Genomic DNA, 27,590 nt, shown 5'->3' with positions numbered 1-27,590 from the left:
TGGACGAGTAGATGACTTGTCTGAACAGGAGAGCAGAAACCAAGAAAACTGAGTGAAGAGGCGGTAGGGAAACTCGGCAAAACTCCTGCTCAACGTGAACGACGTCATAACCCCGCCCCCTCGGCATAAAATCGTCAGAAAAGTTCACACATCCTCTCATCCCGACTTCGCCGGACGCTTTACTGAGGGGCGGGCAGGGGTGAACAGTCGGGGTGAAAAGATTCTGCCCTTTCCCTTAACACATGCACCCCATCCGGACAATGTAAGGCAACTTTTAGGATTTCCGTGATGTGTGAAAGGTGCTTCTTGAGTTAAAGTCGACAGACAGACTGACTGACAGACAGACAGACAAGAGTTAGCGGAGGAAGAGGAGAAGGTGTGTGTGTGAGGGGGGGGGGAGTGAGGTAGGCTAAAAGCAAACTTATGAAAGCCCAGAGGAAAACTTTTTGACGCAAAAGAAAGAGGAGGGGAGGTGGGGGAGGAAACCTGAAAAAGACAAAGTGAAGGTGACAGAGGTGGCAGATAACGGCTGGGTTTGAGACAGGAGGTGAAGGAGGCGAGCAGGTGACGGCGGCCGGAGGGGAGAGAGGTATGAGGGGACAGCTCAAGTCACTCTTCTCTCTGGTGATAACTCTCCTGTGTTTGGGGAGCCTGCTGACCTCTGTCGTCTGGTACTTGCTCGACAAGTAAGTGTGAAAATGTCATTTCCCTTTATACATGCACACTCACACACAAACACAAGCGTTTAAAGGTAGATTTGATAGACTGCTAAACCACAACGCTGATATGTTGTTTTAATTGTTTTCTGCTCCTAGTCTACTCCATAGCCTACTGTTAAAATGCACGTAGCCTTTGAATCCTTTCCCCCCCCCCCCAATATCCAATTAGGCACGACGTGTGTATGTGTTGTAAACCAGTGGAGATAAAAAGAAAGAAGATTGTCAAATGAAGCTGCTGAAACATCACTCGATCAAGTGGGCCAACATTGTAACAAAGAAAAAAACAGTGCAGCGACAGAATAGCCCCTACACTTTATTTTTCAGTGTTGCCAATGATGCCATGGTAATGCCACTCATTGGAAGTGATGCAATTTCCCCAATTAGGCTGCATTACAGGGTATTTAGCTGGAAACAGTTTAGCAGTGAATCACAATCGTACGTGTGTGGCCGTGGAGTTTGTAGTACGTAGACCAAACAGTTTCTTTTTAGTGAGGTGAAAACGGGAACAGGAGACGATGATGGCTGTAAAGTGACACCGCGGACCACAGCTTTCTCGACACACGAGAGAGACTTCTGCATTTGACATGTAGCTACGTAGCAAAGGTCTCTGTACACTGGTTGTTCATTCATGGTGTATGAAGCTGACAGTTACTGAACACTGAATTCATGAGGCTTGTACTCCGTTCGCTTTGGCGTTTGTTGGAGTTTGACATTTCTGCAGAATCGCGTCAACTCTTTTTGTTAAATGCTGATTCATTTTGTCTTCTGTATGTTTTGAACAAAGCACATTCAAAACAGGTTTTTTTTTTTGTTCTCAAGTGATGAAAACAAATTATAAAGCTAACATGTTGGCCTGTGTGAGCTTTTTGGATTCAGGGGTGTAGGATTTTCTTTGTGTTGGCTATCTTTTGTGAGGAGGGTCTGTCCACGAAGTAACTATTAATAGCTGTGAATGTGGGAAGTGGTTCATAGCATAGTCTATATGCAGGGTCCAGAATGTTGTGTCAGGCCCCTGATTACATTATCTGATTTGTGCCTGGCTTCTGAATCAACACATCTGTCCTTTTTTTTTTTTTTTTCTTTTCTTTTCTTTTGTTTGTTCCACAGCAATGTGGACCAGCGCTTACCAGCCCCTCAGAAGAAAAGCGCCCCCAAGACCTCTGACCTCTGCAAAGGCTGCAAGTGAGCGCAAACACTGTTTCTCCTAACGTGACCTTTTTTTTTTTTTGTTCATGTCTGCCATCAGATGAAGGCATGTCTGCGTAACACAAGGGATTACTCACCTGGTTGTGTATGTGTATCTTTGTTTGTATGTTTCTTTTTTTTTCACAGGAATATCATCAAAAAAGTAATGCAGGGTTACTCTCAAGCCTGGACGAAGCAGGAGGACAAATGTAAAAAATTCAGGTAAAAAAGACGATGATTGTCTTGGTTTTGAACTTTAAGGGGAAAAGATGTAAATACAATTTGGGAAATGAAACAAGCATGTTATGCTACATCTCCAGTCCCCATAGCTGCTGTGCTCTACAGACATTTACAATAAGTATTCAATAGTTAAGAATTACATACTTTTAAGTTACATGATGCTGGGTGGTAAAGGAGGTCAAAAAATCCCTGTGGGAAGCTCTCACGACCAATAAAACCTAACACAGTGCCTAATAAGATGGCCAAATGTGATTAAAAGGTTAAACAGTATGAAACATGAATTACATAATAGAACTATTTAAACCATTACCAGTGTCTGGGCCTGCTCCAAAAAAAAAATGCAACACAACTTTTGGGTTTTGGTGCCCAACAGCATGCAGCTGGTGCCTTTTTTTCTTTAATTATTATTTTTTTCTACTTATTTTTATCCATGCCCCTCAGAAAACCTGTGTCTGCCTGTGCAGATCAACAAACACAACTTGGTTACAGCTGAGTCCATTTGCATTGTGATATAAAAAGGAGCCCAAAATCTACAACATGGTTCAAATAAGGACCATCAAATGTTCCTCCACAGAATGAGAGTTTGTCAATTCTTATAAGAAAGAGGGGAGCTAGATGTACAGTCTTCTAAAATCCCAGCTTGGGCTTTTACTATATGTAACTTTACTAGCTGGTTAAGTAAAGAGAGAAGAGGTATCAAGGTAAAGCTATTACCAAATCATTTGAATGGCTGAAAAAGACTTTAGTCTCTGAATCTTTTACTCTAGGACAAGCTTGGAATAGATGAGTCAGAGTGCCCTCGTCTGATTGTCACAAATAGCTGAACCTGGAAGTCATCCTATTAAGCCTGTCCTTGGAAAATGAATGTGATTCATGACCTTAAACTGTAAACATTGAATGTTTGAACAAAATCAGAATCTGTGCAGAATAGTTTCCTCTTTACATAAATAGAAAGAAGAACAGCTGAGAAAGAGAAGTGGAAATACATGTGTAGTCAAGTTGAGCAACTTCTATGTAAACGGTAAACACTTGGTCTAAATATAGCTCGCATTAAAATCATGGAAGTGTTGGTAAAACAGAGAGGACTCTACTCGAAACACACGACTGCTCTTAACGTTGATTTGCTCTTTAAAAAAAAAACGAAAGAACATTTGAGGGAACATCAAAACCTCAGTCTCTTGTACATGGTTTAACAAAGTCCTTGTGGTTCCCCAGATCTCAGCTGAACAGCAACTGCAATGGTTTTGACAAAGCCATCATTACCCAGGCCAACACTCCGGTGGGATCCAACCTCGTTTATGACGGGGAAAAGAAGAGGAGCCTCCAGGTGTCTCCGGAGGTTTTCAGCACTTTTACAAAGGTATTTTGTTTGGCCACTCATGAATATAACCAACACATCCACAATATCTGCTACTTGTTTGGCATTGTGATTGTTCCTGTAATGTCTGACTAAAAGATTCCACGTTAATTAAATGAAACACAAAAAACAACTTGGCATACTCTTAGCATGTGTATTTACACAAGTAATATTTACACAAGTAATATTTACACAAAAATAAAGAGACTAATAATAACAATGAAAATACAAGCAGTTTGACAAACCTGAACCGTTTATTTAGAAAGTCGCGTTTGGAACAGAGTACCCTTACATATGGGGTTTCATTTATATCAAAAGTCCTGAGCGTGATGAACTACAATTGTGAGATAATTATATTATTTCACACATGCAAATATTAACTACTGCTTGCAAATTATAGGTTTTTCTGCACACAGCAACACCTGAGCAACCCCACTGCCATGAGCAGCTCTGCCCCTTAAGTGGAAATCTGCTCGCTAGCCGCGTGGCTAACTGCTACATCTGGAGGAAGTGACACTAATCAGCTCTTAACTTAAGCTTTCTTACTCGCCTCGGTGCATGGCTCTGGACACGCTGGATGTTGTTGTGCTCGTGTTGTATTCAAAAAAATTGAGGGATTGCTAAGGTATTTAAAATGTTGTGAGGGGATTGCGATTTTTCTGAACGAAGTTTCATGGCATTCCAGTTTATTATTGCTAGTTGCTGAAACAAAATCCAACAATGTGTACTTTGTTATGCTGCAACTGGAAACAGGTTGACAACCGAGCAGACTTTAGAAAGATAATTTAACTATAAATCTGCATGAATCCATCTGATTTTCTTACACAAAATAATACACTAACGTATTTTTAAATAAAGTGAAAATGTATGAGGTATTTGTAACTCAACTCTTTCCACAAATAAATTGGAAGTGGGGATTTTGCTTTTCAATCCAAATGTCAGGAAATGTTCCCCTAACCTCTTACAGCGTGTTTGCACGAAAACAAATTAACAACTGTGTCATCAGCAAGTTTAAAGCTGCCAGTATGCTTCACAATGAAGTGATGTACTGCTGAATTTATCCATCAAAAAAATGTTTCAAGCCCAAGTAGATGTTGGAAATGAAAACCTGAAGACTTCCAGGGGGCACCCATATTTCAGCTGGCAACCTCTTTTAGGGGTGTCTGCTGCAGGGAAATTCCAAGAGGGAAATATTTGCAAATGAGATCCAGCAGTAATTTTGATCTACTGTATTATACCATCAGTATAATTATCATTGTGTGGTAACACATAACCATTGATTACAATTCCAGGAGCATCCTTTCTCAAATAAAACATGGGACACGTGTGCTGTTGTCGGGAACGGAGGAATCCTGACTGACAGCAGCTGTGGAGAGAGAATTGATTCAGCTCAGTTTGTCATGAGGTGAGAAACGTGTCCATTGTGGTGACAACGTCAACTCACAGTATCAAAAATCATTTATGTTGAAGTTCCACAAAAAAAGATCTCTGACTTTTTTCTTGCTTCTTCAGGTGCAACCTTCCTCCTTTGGGAAATAGTTATGAGAAGCATGTCGGTGTCAAAACGGACCTCGTGACAGCGAACCCAAGCATCCTCATGGAGAAGTGAGCAAGAGGCTGGATTTCACTTCACTGTCATTACAGAGTTCTTTTGTCTTGTTGATGTATAGCTGCTGTTTTGTCTCCAGGTATGGGTCTCTGATGAAGCGTCGTCGTCCGTTTGTGGAAAGTCTGCAGATTTACGGCAACTCCCTGCTACTCCTTCCCACCTTCTCCTATCGCCAAAACACTGCTGTATGTCTGCGGGCCACCTACAGTATTGAGGACTTTGGAAGCCCCATGAGGCCCGTCTACTTTAACCCTGAGTACCTCCAAAGACTGACTGCCTTCTGGCGCACACAAGGCTTGCGATCAGTGCGGCTGAGCACCGGGTTAATTATGGCTAGCATAGCTTTGGAGGTCTGCGAAAATGTGCATCTGTATGGGTTCTGGCCCTTCAGTAGTCACCCCTATGGACTCTACAACATAATGCACCACTACTATGATAACAGAGAAAGTAAAAAAAGAATCCACTCCATGCCAGCTGAGTTTGAGCTCTTGTTGCGGTTGCACAGTGAGGGGGTTCTCAAGCTTCATCTGGGAGATTGTCAACAAGGAAAAAAGTAAACTCATGGACTACTGACGGAACAGAAGCAAAGTGCCTTCTTTGTACCATCAGGGTAAAGCAAATCACTCATGTAGTCTTTCATAATATTTTAAATGAATGGACACAATGATTGGCTGGTGATGCCAAGTTGGCTGAACAGCAACTGAAACATCTGGACTGATGCAGAAAATCCAAGACTGAAAAACGCTGGATCTAAAACGGACTGCATTTATTACCACGTGTGTTTCAGCTCCAAAGGAACTCCTTTGTGAGGCCCAGGTCTACAGTGTAGTGCCTTATATTAACCTGTTAATGCTGGAAAGTAATATAACCAACCACAGAAGCTTTTAAAGAGGTCATATTAGGCCCTTTTTGGGGTTCGTATATTTAATCTATGTATCTACTAAAGTATGTTCACAATAGCTAAAGTTATAAAAAAGTGTCTGTTTTCATGAACTGTTGCTCCATGCACCGGCTCGCTTCTGACTATCTCTAAGGCTCTGAAGTGCCCACATTCAGAGTCCCCACGTGTGCCAAGTCTGATCTGATTGGTCGGCCTGTCGGCTCTGCCTTAATTGGTCAGTCGCTCAGCACGGTTCGGAAATGTCCCGCCCCTTTTACCATATTGGGAATGCAGCCACTTTGGCTCCGAAGGGAGCAAAAACAGTAGCACCTTAGCACTACTGTGCTACCGCAGGCTACGGCATATCGTGGGCGTGCTACAGAAGTTAATGGGCCTACAACATGAGCTGCTGGGCTTGCTACAACGAGCTAATGGGCTTAGATCAGTGATCTCACACTGACAATACGTCACACTGGCAAATTTTTTTCGAGGGGGGCTAGAACCGAGCGTTACATGCAGCTAATGCTACAGCTAACAGGAGGACGTAGGAGAAGCCGCGTTTCCGCGGACTTTGAAGTTTTTGCACATAGATGTGCCTAAACATACACAGGACACTTGGAAAACACACTAAAGAGCATATAAAACCAGAAAAAGCATAATATGACCCCTTTAAAACAAACTGAATGTAATTTGAAGAAAATCAAATACCTCTCGTACATGAAGATTGTCTGACTTAAAAAGCAGCACACCGGAATGTGATGAATCTTTTAAATCATCTATTTCACCACTTCAACATATGTGTGTGTATATATATATATATATATATATATATATATATACATATATAGGAAAACTGTTGAGGGTAAATGTTTGGTCTTCACATACTTCTTTCACATGATTGTTTAAAAGTAGCTGGTACTGATTGTGAAAGATAAGTTTCTGCACTCTGTTTCCGCTCTACAACACTGACGAGGCTTGATTTTAAAAAGCAGCAGATCTCAGAGGGCCTGGAGGGGTCGTGTCTCTGTAGCATATAAACCATCATGGGGGCAGACGCCATAGAAAGAAACAGAATAGTGACACTTATACTGTATATAAAGGTTGCTAGGGTGAGCAATGTTACAATGTGTGCGCATGTTGTGTCATCAGAAACCAGGCAAAGAAAGGTGCTATCTAAAAGAGTGTGAACTTCCACATACTGGTACGAAGTATTTTGAAATATGAATGCTAAATCAATGCCTAACTGACTTTAATGATAGCGATTGTCATTTGTGCACTTTGGGTGAAAAGTATAACTTTGGATACGCTTTTTACATCTGAATCAAGACTTGTGTTAATATTTTGCAACCATGTGTATTTCCTTTCATGAAAGTGTTGCCAGTGATTTCTTTTTGATTTTTTTTGTCATCCAGAGAAATAATGTAAAAGCTGTAGATGACCAAACTTGACGACTCTATGAGCCAACTGTAGAAAAAAAAAAAAAAGCATTGTCTCTGGTTTCTGTTTCCATTTCGGTGAATAACACGAGGCGTGAGGGAATTTGAATTGAGGAATAAATATTTCTCAGAAAAACATCTTTTGGTTGTTTCACTGGCTGGAGATGAATTTGTCTTTCCAAGTGGTAAAATCTTTTCCCCAGATCTCAGTTTGCATGATTTAAGAGTCCTTGAGCTGTTAAGTGCCTAAAACCTGCCAAGATTTGTCCTTAGAATGCAGTATTTCTACTTACTAACAGCATTTGGCCAGTTTTGGGGCACAGTTTGTACTCTGTTTGTTTCAGGAATAGGACAACGTATGACCCACTGATTTATTGAGATCTTTTCCAAACCCTTTAGTGTGCACTGGTCTAGTGATTCTTTTACAAAAATCTGTAACCTGATGAAAGCTGAATGCAGCTGTACTATTTAGACTCCTATGACATTTAAATGTGACCTTTTACATGAAGGCACCGTCCACTTCTCTAATTCTCTCCTTCATGTCCTCCTAAAGAACATCCCACTGTTGGATATGGACCAGCATTCAAACATCTCAGTGATGCTTTCTAAGACTGTTAGGGAAAAACACTAACCAGAGAAGCCTTGAAAGTAATGGAGCTTTTTTTTTGTCCTAGTCTTTTTGCTGTCCCTAGAATCATAATTGTAGCATGTGTTAAATGTCTCAAAAATGACATCTGTGTGACCTCAGTACATCCATCTAATGAGGCCATTAAGAATATTAATTGTTTGTTTCTTTTTATAGAGAAAATAGCCCACTGCCACAAGTTGCCATTCCAGACATTGCTCATGGGATTCCACTCATATCAGCAGCGTCCCCCTTGTTAATCCAGCTGCAGCACTCTGCTCATTCCCACTGGCTAGTCTCTCTGGGGACAGAGAATCAGAAAAACATACTCTCCATTTCCATTTTCTGATGTGGGTTCTCCAGGCAGTTTGGCTCTCAACTTGCTAATGACAACAGACATAAAGAGGGTAAAAAAAACAGAGAGATCTTACACCTTGCAGGCACTGAATGCAATCTGAACATTTCTGCTTGTTCAATGAGGAGGGATTGAACAAGTGATTGTTTTATCAAGGACAATTTAATTTAGAGGCTAATTGGAACTAACATTAAGCCTGTCATGCATTAATGTCACTGGATGCCTCACAGACTCATTTGTTCTCTCGTCACAAAGCTGAAGTTCAACTGTCACTGAGTGAACCACCAGTGACAAACAAAACGACACGCCTGACGTGAGCGGAGGTGGCATCTCGTCGGTTTTCCTGTGACACAACATCAGCCCCCGTGACTGTAATTCTCCTGATAGGACTGCAGAGACCCCCTGATCTCCACCAATCAAAATCAAACGCAGATCTTGTGCTGACAACAAGAGAAGAACAATACTAAACTTTTCAAGAGTGGGAAGTCTTTTATTTCCTGACTTTCTTTTCTTTTTTTTTTTGCTACAGACAAAAGATGCAGAGACATCCTTCAATATGCATTTCTGATTTATTTTTGTAGGAAAATATGTCTTTTTACATGCAAATCAACTATATATGAAACAAATCTTTGCCAGGGGATATCAGAATGGCACTGAGAGAAATGTGCATTTTACAAAAGGCATTGAAAAACACACAAACACACAAATGCATCTATGAATCAGAGGTTGTACTGGTAATACCATTGTTTTTTTGTTTTTTTTTGTCACATCCCACACGGTTGACCACAAGAAACATATAGGGAAACAGCAGGGCTTAATTTCAGTCTTTCCCGTGAAAACTGGCAAAGACACAAAGACAAATGAATGCTGAAAGTGGTAATTGTGGTATCCCTGATTGATTGACCCATAAAGATTTCCTCTGTCATTCTGGGAGATAACTCATACTTCCTTCATACGGGGTATGATGGCTTTTAGTCCAAAGTGTGTCTCCTCTCTAAAGGGAAAGAAACACTACAGACGGTGTACTGTTGCTGCCAAGTGCAACATATCTCAATTTCAAGCGATTTCATGGTATTTGTATATTTTTCTTTCTCAATATATCAATGAAAAGGCTGAATTTCTGCACGGCCCCCTCAAAGAATCAACAGAAATCTGTTCTCTTGCAAAGTATGTACACAACATAATCAACAGGGAACTTTTTCCACTCGGTTTGACCCTTTTCCCTTTTTTTGCTGGAGTTTTTTTTTTTTTTAAAGCCCTAATGGCATTTTGGAGAGAAGCTTTCACAGGAATGCAACAATATGCAGAGACGAATAGTCCCTAATGAAAGTAGTCCCAGAAGCCTTTTGTGTGTCTGGTGAGTACACTTTCTTCCCACACAAATTTCCCAAGCCATTCATCGAAGCAAGAAACCCGACCTACACAAATATATAACTATGCCACAGGGAATCTCTTCTGACCCGGATAACTCAATGAATTTCCTTACTTTCACCATAAACAGACAAGTCTGAGCATCATAACCGAGGAAAGTTTTGGAAACGCATTGCCAAGCTGCCAGTTATACTATGAGCAGATGAGTTCTTTGAGTGTCCCTGTGGCCCGTCATCAAAACGCCCCCTCCTCGTTCTCTGAAGTGCTCCCTCCTTTAACAGAAAATTGCCCTCTAGTGGCCCCAGCTGGCTTTAACTGTGAAGCATCCCCAGCTGTCTGTTTTCCATTTAAACTCCCTTTTGTTTCTTTCTCTTTTCTACTCTAGTTAAAAAAACTTTACTCACAGTGGAAGAATTTAATGAGAGCTGATTTTGGGCTCAAGGCGAGAGCCTAACGCAGACAGGAAAACTCTCAGTAAATCACCTGTGGCTTACTGCTGACAAGGCAGCGACTGCAGCCAGACTGTCTCCATCACTGGTTCAGACATCAGCTAACAGAAGACCTTTTTGAAATTTATGACTGTCTGTTTTAGCTGGCTGGCTTGATGAACAGCAGCTGAGCCCAGAGATGAGCAAACCAATACATTGTAATTCTACAAACATGTCTAATGATTTGTCAGATTCCCTAAATTTACAACCTGGAACACAACAGTACGACAAAACAGCATGTTAGCTTACCACTTTAAACATGATATCAGAGGCAAATGGCTGCTATGATACATGAGAAAGAGTCAGCTCTTTCAGGAAAGACTTTATGAATCCAAATCCAAATACTTTCAGCTTTTCACATCTGAGTTTTGCTGCAGCTTGTTTAGAAAGCCACTATAAAAAAAGAAAGCTGGGAATGGTTTGACTAATATGGCACTTCCTGTCTTTTTCCCCATTTGATTCCTTCAGCCAGTTTGTCGCCACACACAGCTTTTCGAGCAATCGTATAACAATGATTGGAAAGGAGTAAAACTGTTTATTAAAAACACAGCCCAAACAGTTGGTATACAGACATTAAATACTGATACTGTAACATACAAGGACAAGTCTGGCTTTTTTTCATTTCAGTCACTATATCCGACATATTATAAAAATATACTTTGTCATATTTCACATTTTTTACAATTGGAAGGCAATTAAAAACACTTAGAATAATTATCCATACAGCAAAGTCACTTTTAAAAAGAACTTGTTTACTTTTCCTTTATTTTACAAAAAAATGTTTCCATATAAAACACTTGTTTGAACGTAAAAATGAACTGAAATTTCAAGTTTGATATTTTAAAACCAATTCAAAAAAGCAACACACACATTTAATACAAAAAAAGTGGATTTAAAAAAAGGGTTGGTCTCTTGTAGGCATTTTTTTTTCCATAACTGGAGTAGCATGGCCACAGTATTCCAAAGCTACAAACAAGCAGGCTTCACAGCAGCCCTGCATAAGATCTTGGCACAGACACATTGCACAAACAGTGTTTGGTCTCGAGTTATTATAGAAATGGCTTTGAAGCTTTCCTGTTACAACGTGGTGTAATCGCAGCCTTGTGCATTGTACACTGAAGGTGTAGTGCTGGGAAGACTTAACCCACACAAGGCCTGTCAATAGAAAAGACACACTACAGCTGGTTAGAGTGTTGCTGGAAACAAGTAGCAACCAGAATCGACTCCCAATTAAAGGAAGCCCTGTAAAATGTACCACCAGGGGGCAGTCAACTACAATGAAGATGGGACACAAGCAGGGTGCTGAGCCGCTTTAGTCAATAGCCATGAAGAGCCAGAAAGAGGTTGAAAAGTAAGGTATAAAAACTTCATCGCTAATGCACCTTGTAAAAAAAAAAAACTATCAGGAATTTTCAGATGTAGACTGTTTAAAAAGTCACCCTCTGTATGCATTGATGTCTGAACCGAAGCTGTTGTTGCATACTTATAAAAACATAGAAAACATACACAAACACACTGTCAAATACAAAATCACAGTTACATAGAACTGTGACGGACACTGAAGAGGAAACAGATCATGACAAGACACAGCCTTTAGGAAGCTGACATTATCCCTTCATTAAAAAGTCACTGCTTCAGGCGCTGCCACTAAGTTGTGTTTCATTTTATTGCATTTATGTTGGCGTGACTCTCCTTTATAGCAATATCACAGTAAGAAGTTGTACCTTTAGCCTTTGTGTTACAACAACACTTCCTCTTACTTTGAAGTCCCAAGAATCAGGATGCCAATGTATTGACGTAGGCAATGTCTTTGCAGATGAACAACCAGTAGATGAGCTAAGCCAAACCTGGAATCAATCTGATTGGCAACAAAACTCACTATCATTCAGTAATTCTTTAAAGGTCAAATCCCAAAGAAAGGATCAACGAGAAGACAACAGAGGTCAATAATTTGCTCATGGACTCGCGGAGGACGAGAAATGTAAACGGACAGACTGTCGCCTATTTCAGTTTGTGTTGATGTGATGTTTTAAGTTAGACAGTGATAGCCCAGACAACACAAATTGTCAGCTGCGATATCACTTTTTTTTTTTTTTTTACACAACTTCTTTTTTTTACACACATCTTCTCCAGCTTGCATGTAACAAATTGATACTCTAAGACACTGTGGTGTTTAAAAATCCAAGGAAGATTGCAACAACCCGTCATCCAATCTCTAATATACATGGTTTAAATAAATGTCACTTTTTCAAGGATTAAATCCATACAGAGGGCTTTCCCTCTCCTGACTTGCTGCTGCTGCTATTGCTGCTGCTTCCTCCTCCGCTGCTGCCTCCTTTCCCATGTTTAAATCTATGCTTGCGCTCTTTCTGAGGCTGAGGCTGCGGCTGAGGTTGGGCCTGGATAATGTTACTTTGAGGCTTGTCATCTTGGTTGTCCCCGAGCTGCTCCTCTGCTCGATGCTGCTGACTGTAGGCCTGGATGGCCGCCTCCAGTTGCTCATGAGCTTGCTGGATCATGTCTTTGTTCAAAGCCACCCGGGCCTCCCCTCCAGTGGGAAAGTTATCCTCATTGCTACCAAATTGTTGCTGTTCCTCTTGGGCAATGTTTGCGCGGTTCTGCTTGCACGCCATCTTAGCATTGCTTAGGTCCGTGTAGGGCATCTGCTCTGGCTTTACCACAATGTTGTAGCCAGGAGGAGCCGACGGGGTGTTCCATGAGAAGGGGTATCCCACGTAATCAGCAGCTCCATCTCCTCCAACACCTCCCTCAGATCCAGCCTCTGGTCCCGGCCCCCCTACTGAGCCCTCCACACCACCATTAGTGCCCAACAAGCCCAGCTGGTACTCATCCTCCTGAGGAGGGCAGCGCCGACGGCGAAGAATGTCACAGATGGAACCGATCCCTAAATGAAGCATCTCCCAAACATTGAGTGTGAGACAGAGGACAGTGACACCATACATAATGCGCAGGAAGATTGTCTTCTCTGTGGGTCGCGACACAAAGCAGTCAACGCTGTGGGGGCAAGGTTTCCCCGAGCACACAAACACAGGCTTCACTCGAAACCCATACAGCAAATACTGGCCTGCAAGGAAGCCAGCTTCTAGCGCTGTACGAGTCACCAACTGCAAAACATAGACCCGCATCAGACCCTCATCTTGGATGCGCCTGCGTCCATCATGCCGGATTTTTGGTCTGGGTGTGGGTTGCAGTGGATCCCGCGGTCTCTTGGGAGGCTCAATCTCTGGCACCTCATAGATCATGGGATCATCCTCCTGATCCTCCTCAGTCTCCTCGATACCCCGGTGCTGCCGAGCTCCAAAGCAGATTTTCCGGGGCTTTCTGTGTGTGTAGCCTCCTCCTCCTGCTGTTCTAACCGCAGCAGCACCAGCTCCTCCTTTGGATTCATCTATTCGTGCAATCTTTTGGACAGCGTAGCCCATGTACATGAGAGAAGGCATCGCCACTAGGATAATCTGGAAGACCCAGAAGCGAACGTGAGATAGCGGGGCAAAGGCGTCGTAGCAGACATTCTCGCAGCCAGGTTGGCCCGAGTTGCAGACAAACTTGCTCTGTTCATCGTAGTAGATGGACTCTCCCCCGACAGCGGTAAGAACGATGCGGAAGACGATGAGCACGGTGAGCCACAGCTTCCCCACGAAGGTGGAGTGGTTGTGGATCTCCTCCAGCAGCCGCGTGAGGAAGCTCCAGCTCATGGTGTCGCTGGACAGTGGGGCAGACAGTGTCCCTCTCTCACCTGCTCACAGACTCTGCAGAAAGTATAGGAGTGAGGGAAAGAGGAGAACAAGAGGGAGGAAAAAAAAAAGAAAACAGCTTACAATTAATGCTCATTTGAAAATGTGATCAAAGGAAGTAGTAGAATTTGTGCAGATATTCCTTGTCAGACTTTGCACCTGCAAAAAAATGTTATTAGTTCTACAAATTCAGCGACAAAATGTGAAAATAGTTGTCATGATAGTTGCTTTAATTAGAGTAAGTGTTCCATTCTGAGCTCAGGCAATCAATATTCCCTTAATGTACACTCGTGCTTTTTGCAGAACAAATACAAAAAGCTGAATTCGGAGTGCCTAAGTGAGGTGGCTGTCAAGTTTGGGGCTTTTTATGGAATTAGAAGACCAAACGGAGAGGAAAGAGGATATCGGTATTAAAAAATACCATCAAGCAGCACTGAGAAGGAGGCGAAATAATCCAAATGGGGAATTTGCTATCATCAAATACACACACACACACACACACACACACACACACACACACACACACACACTTTATTTAACAGCCTATCTCTTTTTGAAGAAATAAATCCTCTTAGTGAGCCTTCTTCTGTGAGAGGTGCAGTTTTCAGGATTGTATTAACTTGACTGGTTTGTTCTGGTTGGGAGGTAAATGGCATTGTGCTGTGCTGTGCTACGCTTAAATATATATATATATATATATACAGTATGTGTGTGTGTGTGTGTGTGTGTGTGTGTGTGTGTGTGTGTGTATTTGAGCAGAGTTTAGAAGAGGAACACATTGCCCAATCTAGGTTAGGTCTGGGCTCTAGGCAGTCCATCAAAACCAGCAAAATCAGCAGGTGGCCAAGCACACACCATTGGAGCGGGGAGTCAGACAGCAGACCCACATTATCTCAGGCAGTGAAGCTGAACCCAAAGCCTTCTGTCCCGCAGGGTGGCTTTTGGAGATGAGTACGACACCTCCACAGAACTTTCCGCTCTTTTTCAAAGCCACGCAAGTGCATGGCTAATTGTCAGCTAGACTGAGGGGAACATCCAACCATGAATACTAGCTTAGTTTGGGGTTTAAAGGGCTTCCAGGCTGATATCCTTACCAAGCAGGTTGAAAGCTTAGCTGGAACTACAGCAGGAAGAAAACATTTAGCCCAAGCAGCGGAGGGATAGTCCTCCCAGCCCTCTGCTTTGTGTCTCCAGTAGGAGCTGAGAGGGCGGGAATGTTTTGAAGAGGGCTTGCCATTAAACATGTGTCATATTGATCACCCTGACCATATAAGGGCATGCTTGAAACACAGGAGGTAGATGTCAGGAATCCTCTGTGTATGTATAAGGCACATCCAGCAAGAGGCCCTGAACTGTGATAAATCTTGAAATCAGTCTAAGCGGCGAAGTCCTCGTGAGAGTGCAAACTGCGAGCGTCTGTGACCGACATGTATGAGTAAGCAGCAAATGTCCGGAGCCGAGCAAGAGGTTGCCACAAGCAAACAGAGTCATAGCAGCGTCCTTCCATGGTCGAGCTCTGTCTGACTTTTCCAGCATGACATCAGTTCATTCTTTTTATGTAACACTAACTGTGCAGGAGAGTTGTCCTTTGGATAATAATATCCAGATTCAGTCACAGACAAACAGCTGACTGCAAAGGTTAAACAGCTTTAATGTGATGGTCAGGCGTTATGCTGAATAATGTTCTGGTGCAAAAATTTATACTTATTTCATAGTGTTTGCTTTTATAGCTCTTCTTTATTATCTGCTGTAAAACAATACGTCCTCCTATAGTTGTGATGTTGGGGCACAGTTATTATAGGCATTCAAATGGTAAGTCATACAGTTTTTATTTGAGGACTCTGCAAAATGTTGTTGTCTAGCAGCAGCTCATTTAATCAGGGAGTGAGTTCATTTTGAATTTTTCAGATTCCAACCACTTGTGTAAGTATTGCCTTCTCTGTCACATGTCTCCCATTTGAATCATTCCTCCTTTGCCTCTATTAGATGCTTTATTTATGAACCATTTGTTTGATTTCTGACTGCAGTCTGACTTTTTTGATGCTGTAACAGTATAATGTTTGTGGATATGCAGGCACTTTACTCAGGGGTGAAATTTCCTGCCCACACTTCAACCCCCTTTTTCATATGAAGTTCTGTCCAGTTGAGTTACATCTGAGTGAAATCTTTGACCCAAGGTTATTATTATTATTTGTGGCTGCCTCATTGGTAAATGTTCCGGATAACCTAATTTTTTTTAAATGTCTTCAAACTGCATTCTGACTTAAAAAAAAATAAAGATTTTGAGAGACTTAAATGAGTTAGGAGTTTAGCAGTCATTTTTGATATCTCAGTGAAAAACTATTGATTTTTCAAATCATATTTACCAAATAAACAGTGTTATGTATCCACAGGGGAATAGTGTGTTCTTATCTGCCGCTCTATAACGCTCTACTCAAGCAATATCGTCACTCTGTAGAACTGTCTACCAGTTTATCAAGAACTGGATGTCTCTTTTCTTCAGCCTAATTCTGACAGAGCCGAGCTTTTTTATTATTGGCCCTGAAGATTTCAAAAACTTATTGAACCACTCTGAATGTTTGTCAAACCTCACCTCACATTCACAAGATGTGAGGGATGTATTTGTGTCTTGATCCTTTTTAAGGTAGTTTACCTGGCATTCTGCTTTCTCAACCAATCTGTGTCTGTGGGAGCTATAGTTGGGCAGTAAGGGGTAGGAAGCTGACCCTGTTTGTTACGTTACAGAGGTGAGTCACCCTTACAAATAGCACCGCGCACATGCAGCACAAAGTCTTTTTGTTACTGTCTGTTTCAAAGGATGAACTACAAAGGGGTTAAAATGATATTGCCTACAGAAAAAATAGAAATACACACGAGAATTGGGTCTATGGTCAAAAAAGGAAGTACATGAAAACTCTCTCAATTTGAATATATGAGGCTATATATAGTGTGTCACTATAATGAGCTTTGAAAAGGAATGACTTTCAGGATCAATAGCTCTACTGCCACCAGCTAAAAAAGGTCATAATTTAATATTATGGGTCATCAAACTATCAGCCATTCTGATAAGTCTGAGCCCTTGGCATTGCTAAGAGCCCTACCAGAACATTTCAGGGTCAAAGATCAACAAGATAAGTTCCTCGTGGGTGAACTCTCCTCATCGCGACCTTGATTTAAACAGAGAGCTACATTTAGCATCACTGGAGGGATCCCCCTCAGTCACTGGCTTTCATCCCTCTGGATGCACACACACTCGCAGACAGACAGTCACACGTGCAACAGCATGATAATGCACACAGAGCAGAGCTGCAGTGTCCCATCAAACAAACAGACCATGAACACGAGGAGCACTGCGTTGGGGGTTAGCTGAGTTGCTCCTTATTCACAGTAATGACTCATTATTTGGACACAGCACTCCAGCTGGAGGGCCCTCAGGCTCAGGAGGAACACCAGGGGTCTGAGCCCACCATGGGACAGACCCTGACCCAGACCACTGCAGATGCATGAGAGTTGTTATTATGTGACAAGGAGATGTAAAGAAAAGTGCATGCATCATCAAGGGGAGTTTTTGTCCAGCAACAAGTTAATGTTCGGAACAGTTGGGCCTCATGAGGCCTTTCATTAAACACTACTTACCAACGTCTTCATTTTAAAAGACAAACTTTCATCTCTTTTAAGAACAAATCATGTATTATAACATAAGAAATTCAAAGCCACATCATCCAAATAGGCAATTAATATGAGGCTATTGTATAAAAGTTGTATTTCTTTGTTTCATATGTTTCAATTGTAAAGTGCAATATGTTAAATTTACACATGAAAACTTGTAAATACATTTTTAAGTGATCACCATGTTTGACTTTTAAAGACACGTCTATGAATATTTCAGATCTCAAATGCTGACGTGTAGTCCCACGTGAGATGGGATAATATGTTATCATAGCACGCAATCACGCATCATGTAGTCACAGACTTTCAAGGTTGTTGTCGAAAAGGTAAGAATTCGATAAATATTTACAATTAGAGAAAGTTAAAAGTAATAACGGTACACATTTTAACCAAAAAATAATTCAACTATCAGTGAAAATTAGGAAAATAAGGAAATGTGCAAGAAAATCACAGGCAGTAATGTGTTAGCACAGGGAAAGCCCAAAAGACCTCATCCGCGTAGAAATAGTTAATTCCTGTGCACACACACACACACACACACACACACACACACACACACAAAGCCACTTCAATAACCACAGGCCGAGAGCAGTTTGGATAATGATCATAATGTAAATGTTCGAGAAGCTCTAATGAATGTATGTTAGGATAATGGATTTATCAGCATCTCCATGGACTTTAATCAAGCAAAGCATATTAGCATGTAAATTTATGGGCAAATGAAACATTTGAAACTCCTATAGGTTTAACTATCATTGTGCATGCGGGTCACTGAATGCACAACAAACATATTGGATCATTTCCTCATTATTTTAAATACTCATTTGTTCCCGTTTCTCTGCTAAGTAATCACACACAGTAACATGTTGTATGGATGCTGAGCCGCTTTCCATCAGTCAGCGCAGAGCACAGCTGCACTTTCCCCCCTGCAGAGTACAAACATCAGTACAAGCTCGGGGTAAACAGCTCTTCACTCTTCTTACTAATTGAGTGTGTTCACTCTGTCAGCTCTGTCTTAGTGTTTTTAAAGTAATAGCAAATCATAATCTTTAATCAGCCATAATCTAAAGTTTACATCCTGCTTATATACTGCCTTTTGAAGCCCTCCTCATTTTGACTGTTCACTTTAATGTATACATCTTTGCTTCTGTACAGTGCTGCCTTATCTGGTTCTTCTACACATTTTAATGACCGGAATGATTTCTCCACCGTCGCTCATTTGAAAAAGAATGATAAACATCAGCGAGGCACGAAGTATCACAATACATGACCAATAAATTTTATATTAAGCCCTTTAGAATTCAGGGATGACAGTCATGCAATAACAGCAGGTTCATATTATCTAAAAGGATTAATTGAGTAATAAACTGATTCCTATTGTATGTGTTCTTATTAAATTTCCAGTTTGATGAACATTCAAAACAAATTAAATTCAAATTCGGTGTGCTTAACATGCCCATGTTTTTTTTTTTTCTTCCTGTGACCGATGATTTTAACTGTTTGCTTTGAACACAGACAGGAAGAGTCCAGATGACAAAAAAAAAAAGAAAAGAAAAAAATAGTTTTCTCACACTTTAGTATCTCTTTCTCAGGGTCAGGTACTGTGACACAACATTAAGATGATCTCATTTTGCTTTATTGTGCCACAATTATCTCATTAAACTGTATTTCAACAACGCTTTTAAGCACACTGCACAAGGGAGACCGGATAATAAAAAAAATGACAGAATTGAAAGCTGCCCTTGATGAGAGTTACTGTGTGCAGAGATTTAATATGCTGTCTTTGTTGGGCTGATCACATTAAAAAAAGACCTTTATTGTGAAAAATAGGCAATGGGGCTAATAATTACTTGGGATGGGATGAAAATTGTGGTACAATAAGGTCTCTGTTTTGTTTGTTTTTGTAAGTCAATAGCTTGTGAGATTATTTCAAACCATCAAATAAGAGACACGTGGATGACTTTGGTGTCTATAATAGGGTCTAATTTAAGTTAATGTTATAATAGAGCCAAAACTACACACACACAAACGCTGCCTTTTAGAAAATGAAAGCATCATTGGGCTTAAAGAGGAATAAGCGGGACCTCTGTTCCACCGATTGTCCTCACTTGAGGGTCATTTCCCTCAGACGTTACTGATCCAAGCCTCCACCTCATCCTGCACAGATCAAACTAATCTGCTCTCACAGACAGACATCTGTCCACGATCACCCCCTCGACCGCCATAATGTGGGTTAAATTCTGGCTGTTGTGATGCTGAGAGACCTCATGTTAAACCGTGAAATGTATGTCATTAAAATGGTTATAAGCAGCTGTCTATCAACTCATGATATGAGTGGAAATCAGCGCGCTGTGGAAGACCAACAGCCGGGAAAAGCTTGACTTTAAAAAAAAAAAAAAAAACACAGGGTTTCTCTTATTGTGGTTCCCTTCTTCCTTCACTGAAGGCACAGGATAAGCTGCTTTGTTAGGCACTCCGAGAGAAAAAAAAAAATACATAGCAAAAAATGGGATACTTATCAACACTTTCTATTTGTCTGATTTTTTTCTCTCTCAGCAGTAACTTTCTTCAAAAGAGACATTGAAGTGATTAAGAGCTCACATGACTTTATATCTAGTTGAGTTCATGGACTCGTAAGGTTATCAGAGCTGTTTATCGCATCCATGTCATAGACTTATCTCTACCAGAAACGGTGCGTGCATTTACACAAACACACACAGGAGATGAAATGTAATCAATGCATGGAATAATGAAAATTACTTGACTACTTGACCAGTTCCAGAAAACATAAAGGAACATTCAGAAATTCAAACTGTTTAGGGATGAAAATAGAAACGGCTGACTTATTTTGTTATTTGGTCAAACTTGAACTCCGGCCTGCAGGGCAATCTTAAAGCGAGAACATCTTGGGTGAGATGAATGAATGAGCTAATCTTCTTTTTTCTGCAAGGGGGAAGTCGGGATGTGAAGGAGCGTTTCCTTCCGTGTGCGAGTGGGAAACTAATATAATTCCCTCATTAACATTGTCCGAAGGGAAGAAATGCAACGGTAAACTGGTTCCATATGTTACAGGATGGATCTCTGAAGCATGGAGCAGCCTCACTCACTGTGTGGATCTGTGCCTTTAATCTGAGAAAGAAATACATCTAAAATGATCTTAGTGTTCCTGGTAAAAAACACATTTTGAAGACATTACACTTCCTCCATATTTTGGAAGTATCAGTCATTTTCCCTCGGGATAGAACCTTTCCTTTGTTATTCCTCAAAGTCAATAGAAAATGAAAAGACAGCAACAATGAGCACATTTAGACTATAAACAAGCAGTAAAGCAAAGTGATGAAGCAGCCATACTCACTCTACTCCTTCTCGCCCAGATGACAGGTAATGTGTCCTTTGTCCCTCAACCTAAGGCCCCACATCTCTGTCTCTGTCTCCCGTCTCACTTAGCCTCTTTTACATTCCCCTTACCCCCCTCTGACATCAAACAGCCCTGACCCGAAATCAACAACAACGGCATCTCGACAAAACAAATAAAAAAAACTCCAAACAAAAACCCAACGTCTCCGCCGCCGCTCTTTCAAGTACAGCCTCAGTGTTTGTGCCTAACCAAGTGTGAGCGCTTCCTGAAAGAGAGAGGAATGAGGGAGGCAGAGCATCTTGCCTCTTTCCCTGTGGTACTTACAATGGTCCTCACTTACCCCCTTATCCCCTCCAAACTGGGTCATGGTTGAGGGTGGGGGTGGATGTGTGGTTATGATGGGGAGGAGGAGGAGGTGGTGGTGGTGGTTTAATACCCCCTCGGAGGGCAGAAGGGAGGGAAGTCTGGGACTGTCAGGCAGTGATAGAGTGGAAGGAAAGGTATGATAGGACGGGGCCTTCAGGTGAGGCTAAGGGTGGCAATTAGAAATCTCACTATGCTTTTACAACGCTGCTAAAGTGCAGCTTAGATTAATAATCGAATGGTACAAGTAGACCTTTGATATTAGGAGATCCTAATTTATTAATACTTTGAAAACTGTATAGGCTTTTTGTCACAAAAATGCAAAATGGTTGAGCAAGAAGGGAAAGAAAAACAATGATTGTTTACGTGTTTATTGGTGGAACAAACCGTTGTCGGATGCGTTTTTACAACAAGATAATAGTGGGAATAAACTTCTGATAAGAGCGACGCTGAGACAATTCTCTGTCCTCATTATAAAGAGCGGAGTGTTTTCTACAAGGACAAACAAAGGTAAATCTTTCCTACAGGTTTACACCTCACAACCTCTTTCAAAATAAAGCAATGGCTTTTGTAGGGAGTGTTTTTTTAAAGCTCCAGGACACGTGCGGTTTGAGTGGTATATCAATGGCTTTTGGCTTACACATTAGTTTGTTGGCTACAGAAATATCAATGCATTGATTGTTTTTAAATTGTGTACAGACATTCATGGTCCCTAGAGGAGGAAATCAAATTACTTAGGTGATCCTCTTTCCTCTAGTGCCACCATGAGGTTGACATGTGTGTTTTGGAGGTTTTTAATAGACATTAGAAGGTTTGCAAAAACAAAATATGTTTAAGGCATTCATATCCCACAGAGGGTGAACTGTATACTTCTATATATTGTGACTTATCAACTAGTGCCATCATGAGGCCACATTTTTAATCTGAGCAGTGCCTTTCTGCAAAATCCGATCTGAAAATCTTTGCTTTTACTGAGTGTTTGTGTTGATTAGTAAACACAAGCTTGTGGCTTATAAAACCTGCCAAGAAAAGTTTACTGCTGAGCCGAAATATTGCGGTCTCCCTATAACACTGTGGCAGACAATCAGCTTTCAATCTGGAATTTGAACGCTGAAAAGGTCGCCATCAAGCAAAAGATGGAGGAAAAAAGATCAATACCCTGCAGCAGATCAACGTGGAGAGGGGGAGCATCGAGTGTGAAGAGGGGGAGGAGCTGAAAACACATATTCACCTCCTGATCTTACAAAACATGCTCGTTTTGTGACCATGCTCGTGACCAACCCCCCACTGAGTTAGGCTATAAGCGCAGTACGGACTGTTTGGACCCCAAGCAGTGAGTTTTCTTACAAAGTCCAATGTTTTAATATGTGACGAATAATTAATGCCCAACATGCCGTGAGCTAGGGATGCCAGTGAGTTGGGTCTGGGAGGGAATGGCAAAGAGCTGCCTACTAAAAATTTAACATTCACATAAAAAGTTTTTAGAAAAGCCAGAAGAGGACTCCATAAACTCTGCTTTATGTCTGCCATACTGCTGCTTCTTCGTGCAGAAATGTGGACCCCCTCATAATCCTTCTCATCACTTTCAGCCTCGGCCTGCCCTTCTCCCTCCATCACTCTGCTCCCTCTCTAATGCTCTCACATAAGAGTCGTAATCATGCCAAACCAAGAACAATAAAAGATGTCCGTTTGATATTGTCCAAATCCAAGCACCAGCGCTCGTCTCTGAAATTAGGACTGCACACTATCTCGGCCTCTTTTCTTATCTGCGTCTTCAGAGCGAACCAGTTGCTATCACCAAATTTCACAGATCATGTGCTGAGAAATCAGAGGGTGTAAATCCTCTTTAGATTCATATCGTGTCACTCAATGTCCACAGCTTCTGTTAAATGTGGTTTTTTTTTCTTGAATGTACAGCCATCGCAATTTGGCCATTTCTTTTGAGAAGTCTCTAAGTAGTGGGATGCAGTTTTTGGACCTGTCAGTCGAGTAATAACCTTGAATAATTTGATGTCCTCTTTTTACTTTGATGGCAGTCGCTTTATGAAACACTTTTCATGTTGATTTTTAGAGTCTACTGACAGCAGATGGTTGGTTTTGATGCGCCTGCCTGTAGATGACGAGCCTCCCAAACCATTACTGAAATAAAACCATTCACATTAAACTGTGAGCAAGCACATTTCGGGAGGAATGATGCTATCTATTTACATATGAATCCCTCTAAAGACATTTTATCTCTGTGTCTGTTAGAAAGCAGAGTTAAAAGTCCACATTAAGTTCTGTGTTCAAACTCTAACTTGTGATTAACACACACTAAATCGCCTTGTGAGTCACTTTTTTTATTTAGTTTGTGTGCTTGTTTGTGCCACAGTCAAGGTCAGTTTTGCAGACTCAGCCAGCACAGGGAGTGAGATGATTTATGACTTTCATTTTGTGCTGACATCACGTTGAACACCTCTCTGTTACTGTCACTACTGGTCATGTAGGGGAGTAAAGCTCAGTGATAGAGAATTTGACTGCAGATCAAAAGGTCCCATCGGTACAATCTGGGTTCCCCCTGTGGAAGAGTAAACACAATCCAAACTATAAACAATATGTAACAGATACAACAAGAAACAACAAGTGCGTGATGGATGACGTTCAACATGATGGACTCTGCAGGTTATAGTTAGAAGCCAAACTGGAGGGCCACGCTATTTGGTTTTTACTATTAAAAAACCTAGTATCCCATGTTTTTTGTTTTTTTTGTTTCAAATGGACCAAATAAAGTATCTAAATACTCGACAATGTGGAGACTAAATACGGCAGATTTAAAAGCAAGCTGTTGATGGATGCTCATTTCCAATAACACAAAGAAAGGGAGGAGCAGCTACTGGAAAACAATCAAATAAATTGTTGCTGTTAACATATCTCTAGTAGGTTTGGTAAAGAAAAGATCAAATGTCAAATTATAGACAAATTTGCATTTGCCTAAATGCAGCCCCATATCGTTCGAGTGACATCCAAAGTTATCTGATTGAGTTGTGTTTTAATGATCCTCACTCCAGGCTAGACACAAAAAGAAACTGTGCTTTTGAGGTCAAGCTCTTAAACTTTGGATCTCTCTCTCTTTGGATTATGATCAGTGGAGACTGTGGACACCTTTAAAAAAAAGCAGATCAAGACCCAGTTGTTTAGACATTCTTTATAGTTGAGAGTTTATTTTATTCTTCTGATAATTAATGCTTCAAGTCTGCAATCCAAGTCTGTCTATGTCCTCTTTTATTTTCTCTTAGGTCTTTGTGGTGTCAGCTTGTGAAATGGGCCGTGTAACTAAAGTTACTGACTCACATATTATTGTTTGATTGACAGATTCCAAAGTCACTGCAGGATTATCAGGCATTGTGCTTAACACATAACTTTCTGTTAATATAAAGGTGTGAAGTATGTTAACGTATTTGTATAAAATGGTGAATGGCATGTGGGAAAGGAGCCGCTGGTCAGATTTGAACCTGCAGCCTGGGGTGCACGATCCAACAGCACCCCCATAAACACTTACTTAAGAGTTTTTCTGCTCTCTCTTCTCACAGGTTCCTTTAGCTAGTTGATGATAAAAAGTAAGTTTGTGTGTGTGTGTGTGTGTGTGTGTGTGTGTGTGTGTGTGTGTGTGTGTGTGTGTGTGTGTGTGTGTAAATGAATCATTTATGAGCTCAAAACTGAATGCAGTATCCGATCCCATCGAAGAACCCCATTTCCCTTGGTGCCACTTTACCACCCGCCCTAAGTGTATAAATCTGTGCTTCCATCCATACAGCCCATCAAGTAGCCTATATTCTACAGCAACATGAAACACTATTATACTCATTTAAAGAAGTGTCATCATAGGCTTTACATATTTACATTATGTAAACAAACTTAGAAACAATGAAGTCGTGCAAACCTTCTGCTTAAAAAAAGGATAACCAAAGCACATATAAGCCTATTTAAAAAAAATATATTTTACACTTATATATAATAGCCTGGCATTAAACAGACTGCTCATAGATGGATTGTGGAGATTGGTGTCGCTTAACTCCCATAATCCCTCAGCCCGTCTGCATAAACCAAACTAATTTGGCACATTTGACAGTGTATCGTCCTTGTCGACATCAAAGCACTCTTAAGAACAGGCTTGAGTGACAGATTTGTCAGACGTCTTCTTGTCCTTTTTTTTTTCTCTACAAAGTGGTTCCACTGGAGCCATTATCTTTTTCCGGTTGTAGACTGACGAGTTGTTATTAATGTGTATTAAGCCTCAGGCAGCAGTGTCATTGGAGAAGGGTTATTTATGGGAAACCGTCCTGGGAAATAGTGCAATTTTTTAAGATGGAAACATAGTAGAGTGGTCTTTAACAAGTGAAATCAGGAAGTTTACAGACAAGTTGAATTTCAGAGGCAACTTCTGCAACTTTTCCACAACCTCAATCAAACAAATGAAATCTTATTTAACACTTCCCCCTCTGCTGCTTTGATCTAAACTTCATAAATTAAGCAACTTTATTCTTAAAATCTAGCTCTAGAAACAACACTTCAACAGCATCTTAATGTGAAGTCAAACAGTTACTGAACCTCTTCACCTTTCTGCATATTTCACATTCACAGTCTCAGCTGAAGCTGTTACTGTAAACTACGTGTGTGGTGTAAATAATAAAAGGGCAACAGACATATAAAGTGAACAGTTTTACAGGACTTTAAGTGGGACAGTGTCTCCAAGTCTAATTTTTAAACTTCATAGCTTTGGAATGAAGTCTGAGAGACAGTTGAGGATAAACTGGAAGACGATTATTTAAAGCATAACACATGTACAAAAACAACATTTCCATTTTTGTTATATTTCAAAGTCACAAAAAATTGATTCAAGACATTAAAAATGTTTTGTTCATGCCAGAGAAAGACGCATGGAGCGAGCAGGAGAGACTTATTTGGTAAATGGGTTTTGGTGAGGAGCTCCCATTGGAATGAAACCATTTAGCCTCATCACATGTACTGCAGATATTCCCTTGTCAAAACATTTAACAGCTGGTCAGGAGGCATTCTCTTGAACTCTGGCTATCTTCTTTGTCAACACAGAAAAGTTATGTTTTTTCCCTCTTAGAGCATCCAAATGCAAAGTGCTAGCAGACACACAGTAGAGTCAGTGAAGACATCTGCACTCCTCTGTTTGTTTTAAAATGCAGGCTTGAGGTCAAGAGCTCATAGTGTTGCTTTGTGACAATCAAACAGATTCACATGAGCACAGAAAAAAAGAAATCATCCACACCTCCTTGTGTTCAACTACATCCACTGATCAGTGCTCCAGCCAACACAGGGGGGATTTATTAGAGCGATTATCTGCGGTGTACTGTGTTGGATGTCTGGCTGGAACGGAAACCTGTAAACTTTCAGAACTGGCTTGTACACAGTTTGACACATGTGGCTGTGCTGTTTTGTAATTTGTCATATGCCAGTGATGCACAGTCTCTTTGTTAGGACTCAGAGTCCTGATGGCTGCATTGGAGACATTCCAGTCTCTATATAGGGGACAAAAACATCATCATTATGGCTCTGAAGCTGCAAAAAAAAAAAAGCATATGGAAACAAATCTGTGCCTCAAAAAGCATAAACAGTGATTACAAGACATACTGTCTTTAACTTTCACCTAATGCAGAATGTCCAGACGTAGATATGAAACATACAGGGAATGCACGTGTGTAGATCTTGGCTGGCTTGACGGATATGGGGACTAAACATAGCCCACCATTAACAAGGCACACTATAAATAGTGTTGCACACAACTAAACAAATAAACCAACCAACCATGTCATGCAGTATAGCCTATAGAAATCCCCTTGCTGAGAATCTCATTATTTTAACCACAGGGGACAAAAAGTTGGAATATCACCTCCTGACAAACACCATCTTTGAGTCAGTGATTAACTGCACAAAGGTTGTAAGGTGGGAGTTCTCTGTCAGGTTAATGTATCAAGTACACCGGTGAGTAAACTGTGTTTTTTATTTTACCCTTCAAAGCAGGAAAGTCCTTGAGCATAGAAAAAACATGACTATTTTATGTCCGAATTAATCTACAGCAGGTTAATGGAAGCTTTAACATCTGCACCTGTTCATTTTTTTAAAACGTGATTGCAGAGACATTGCGAGATTTGTGATCAAAGTCATGCATCT

The 27,590-nt window shown here is 40.9% G+C and overlaps 2 protein-coding genes across 4 annotated transcripts in view; one reads left to right on the top strand and one right to left on the bottom strand.

Annotated features, from left to right (window-relative positions):
* The first annotated feature begins 530 nt into the window (after positions 1 to 530).
* st8sia6 (ST8 alpha-N-acetyl-neuraminide alpha-2,8-sialyltransferase 6) lies at positions 531 to 7,564 on the top strand. The gene is made up of 7 exons (XM_061026314.1): positions 531 to 686; positions 1,827 to 1,901; positions 2,052 to 2,126; positions 3,360 to 3,504; positions 4,794 to 4,906; positions 5,014 to 5,106; positions 5,190 to 7,564. Exons 1-7 carry the CDS (start codon positions 592 to 594, stop codon positions 5,665 to 5,667), a joined length of 1,074 nt encoding a protein of 357 aa, XP_060882297.1. The 5' UTR covers positions 531 to 591; the 3' UTR covers positions 5,668 to 7,564.
* Positions 7,565 to 10,782: 3,218 nt separating this feature from the next.
* gjc1 (gap junction protein gamma 1) overlaps positions 10,783 to 27,590 on the bottom strand; it is a 38,599-nt gene continuing 21,791 nt past the window's right edge. For 2 of the 3 annotated variants that reach the window (XM_061026721.1, XM_061026720.1), the window contains one exon: positions 10,783 to 14,035. In XM_061026721.1, coding sequence (XP_060882704.1) covers positions 12,521 to 13,981 — 1,461 coding nt within the window. In that variant the 5' untranslated portion in view covers positions 13,982 to 14,035 and the 3' untranslated portion in view covers positions 10,783 to 12,520. Of the gene's footprint in view, positions 14,036 to 21,044; positions 21,729 to 27,590 lie in introns of those variants that run through there. The other variant, XM_061026722.1, reaches the window with a different exon arrangement.

The sequence above is a fragment of the Labrus mixtus genome, chromosome 20 (genome assembly GCF_963584025.1).
Source record: "Labrus mixtus chromosome 20, fLabMix1.1, whole genome shotgun sequence".
NCBI classification, from domain to species: domain Eukaryota; kingdom Metazoa; phylum Chordata; class Actinopteri; order Labriformes; family Labridae; genus Labrus; species Labrus mixtus.
This window is presented reverse-complemented; position numbering and strand designations above follow the sequence as displayed.

Coding starts and splice junctions, on each gene's coding strand:
- st8sia6 (XM_061026314.1), top strand. CDS start 592: ATGAGGGGACAGCTCAAGTCACTCTTCTCTCTGGTGATAACTCTCCTG. Junction 3,505..4,793: donor TTTTCAGCACTTTTACAAAG/GTATTTTGTTTG, acceptor TTACAATTCCAG/GAGCATCCTTTCTCAAATAA. Junction 5,107..5,189: donor CCAAGCATCCTCATGGAGAA/GTGAGCAAGAGG, acceptor TTTTGTCTCCAG/GTATGGGTCTCTGATGAAGC.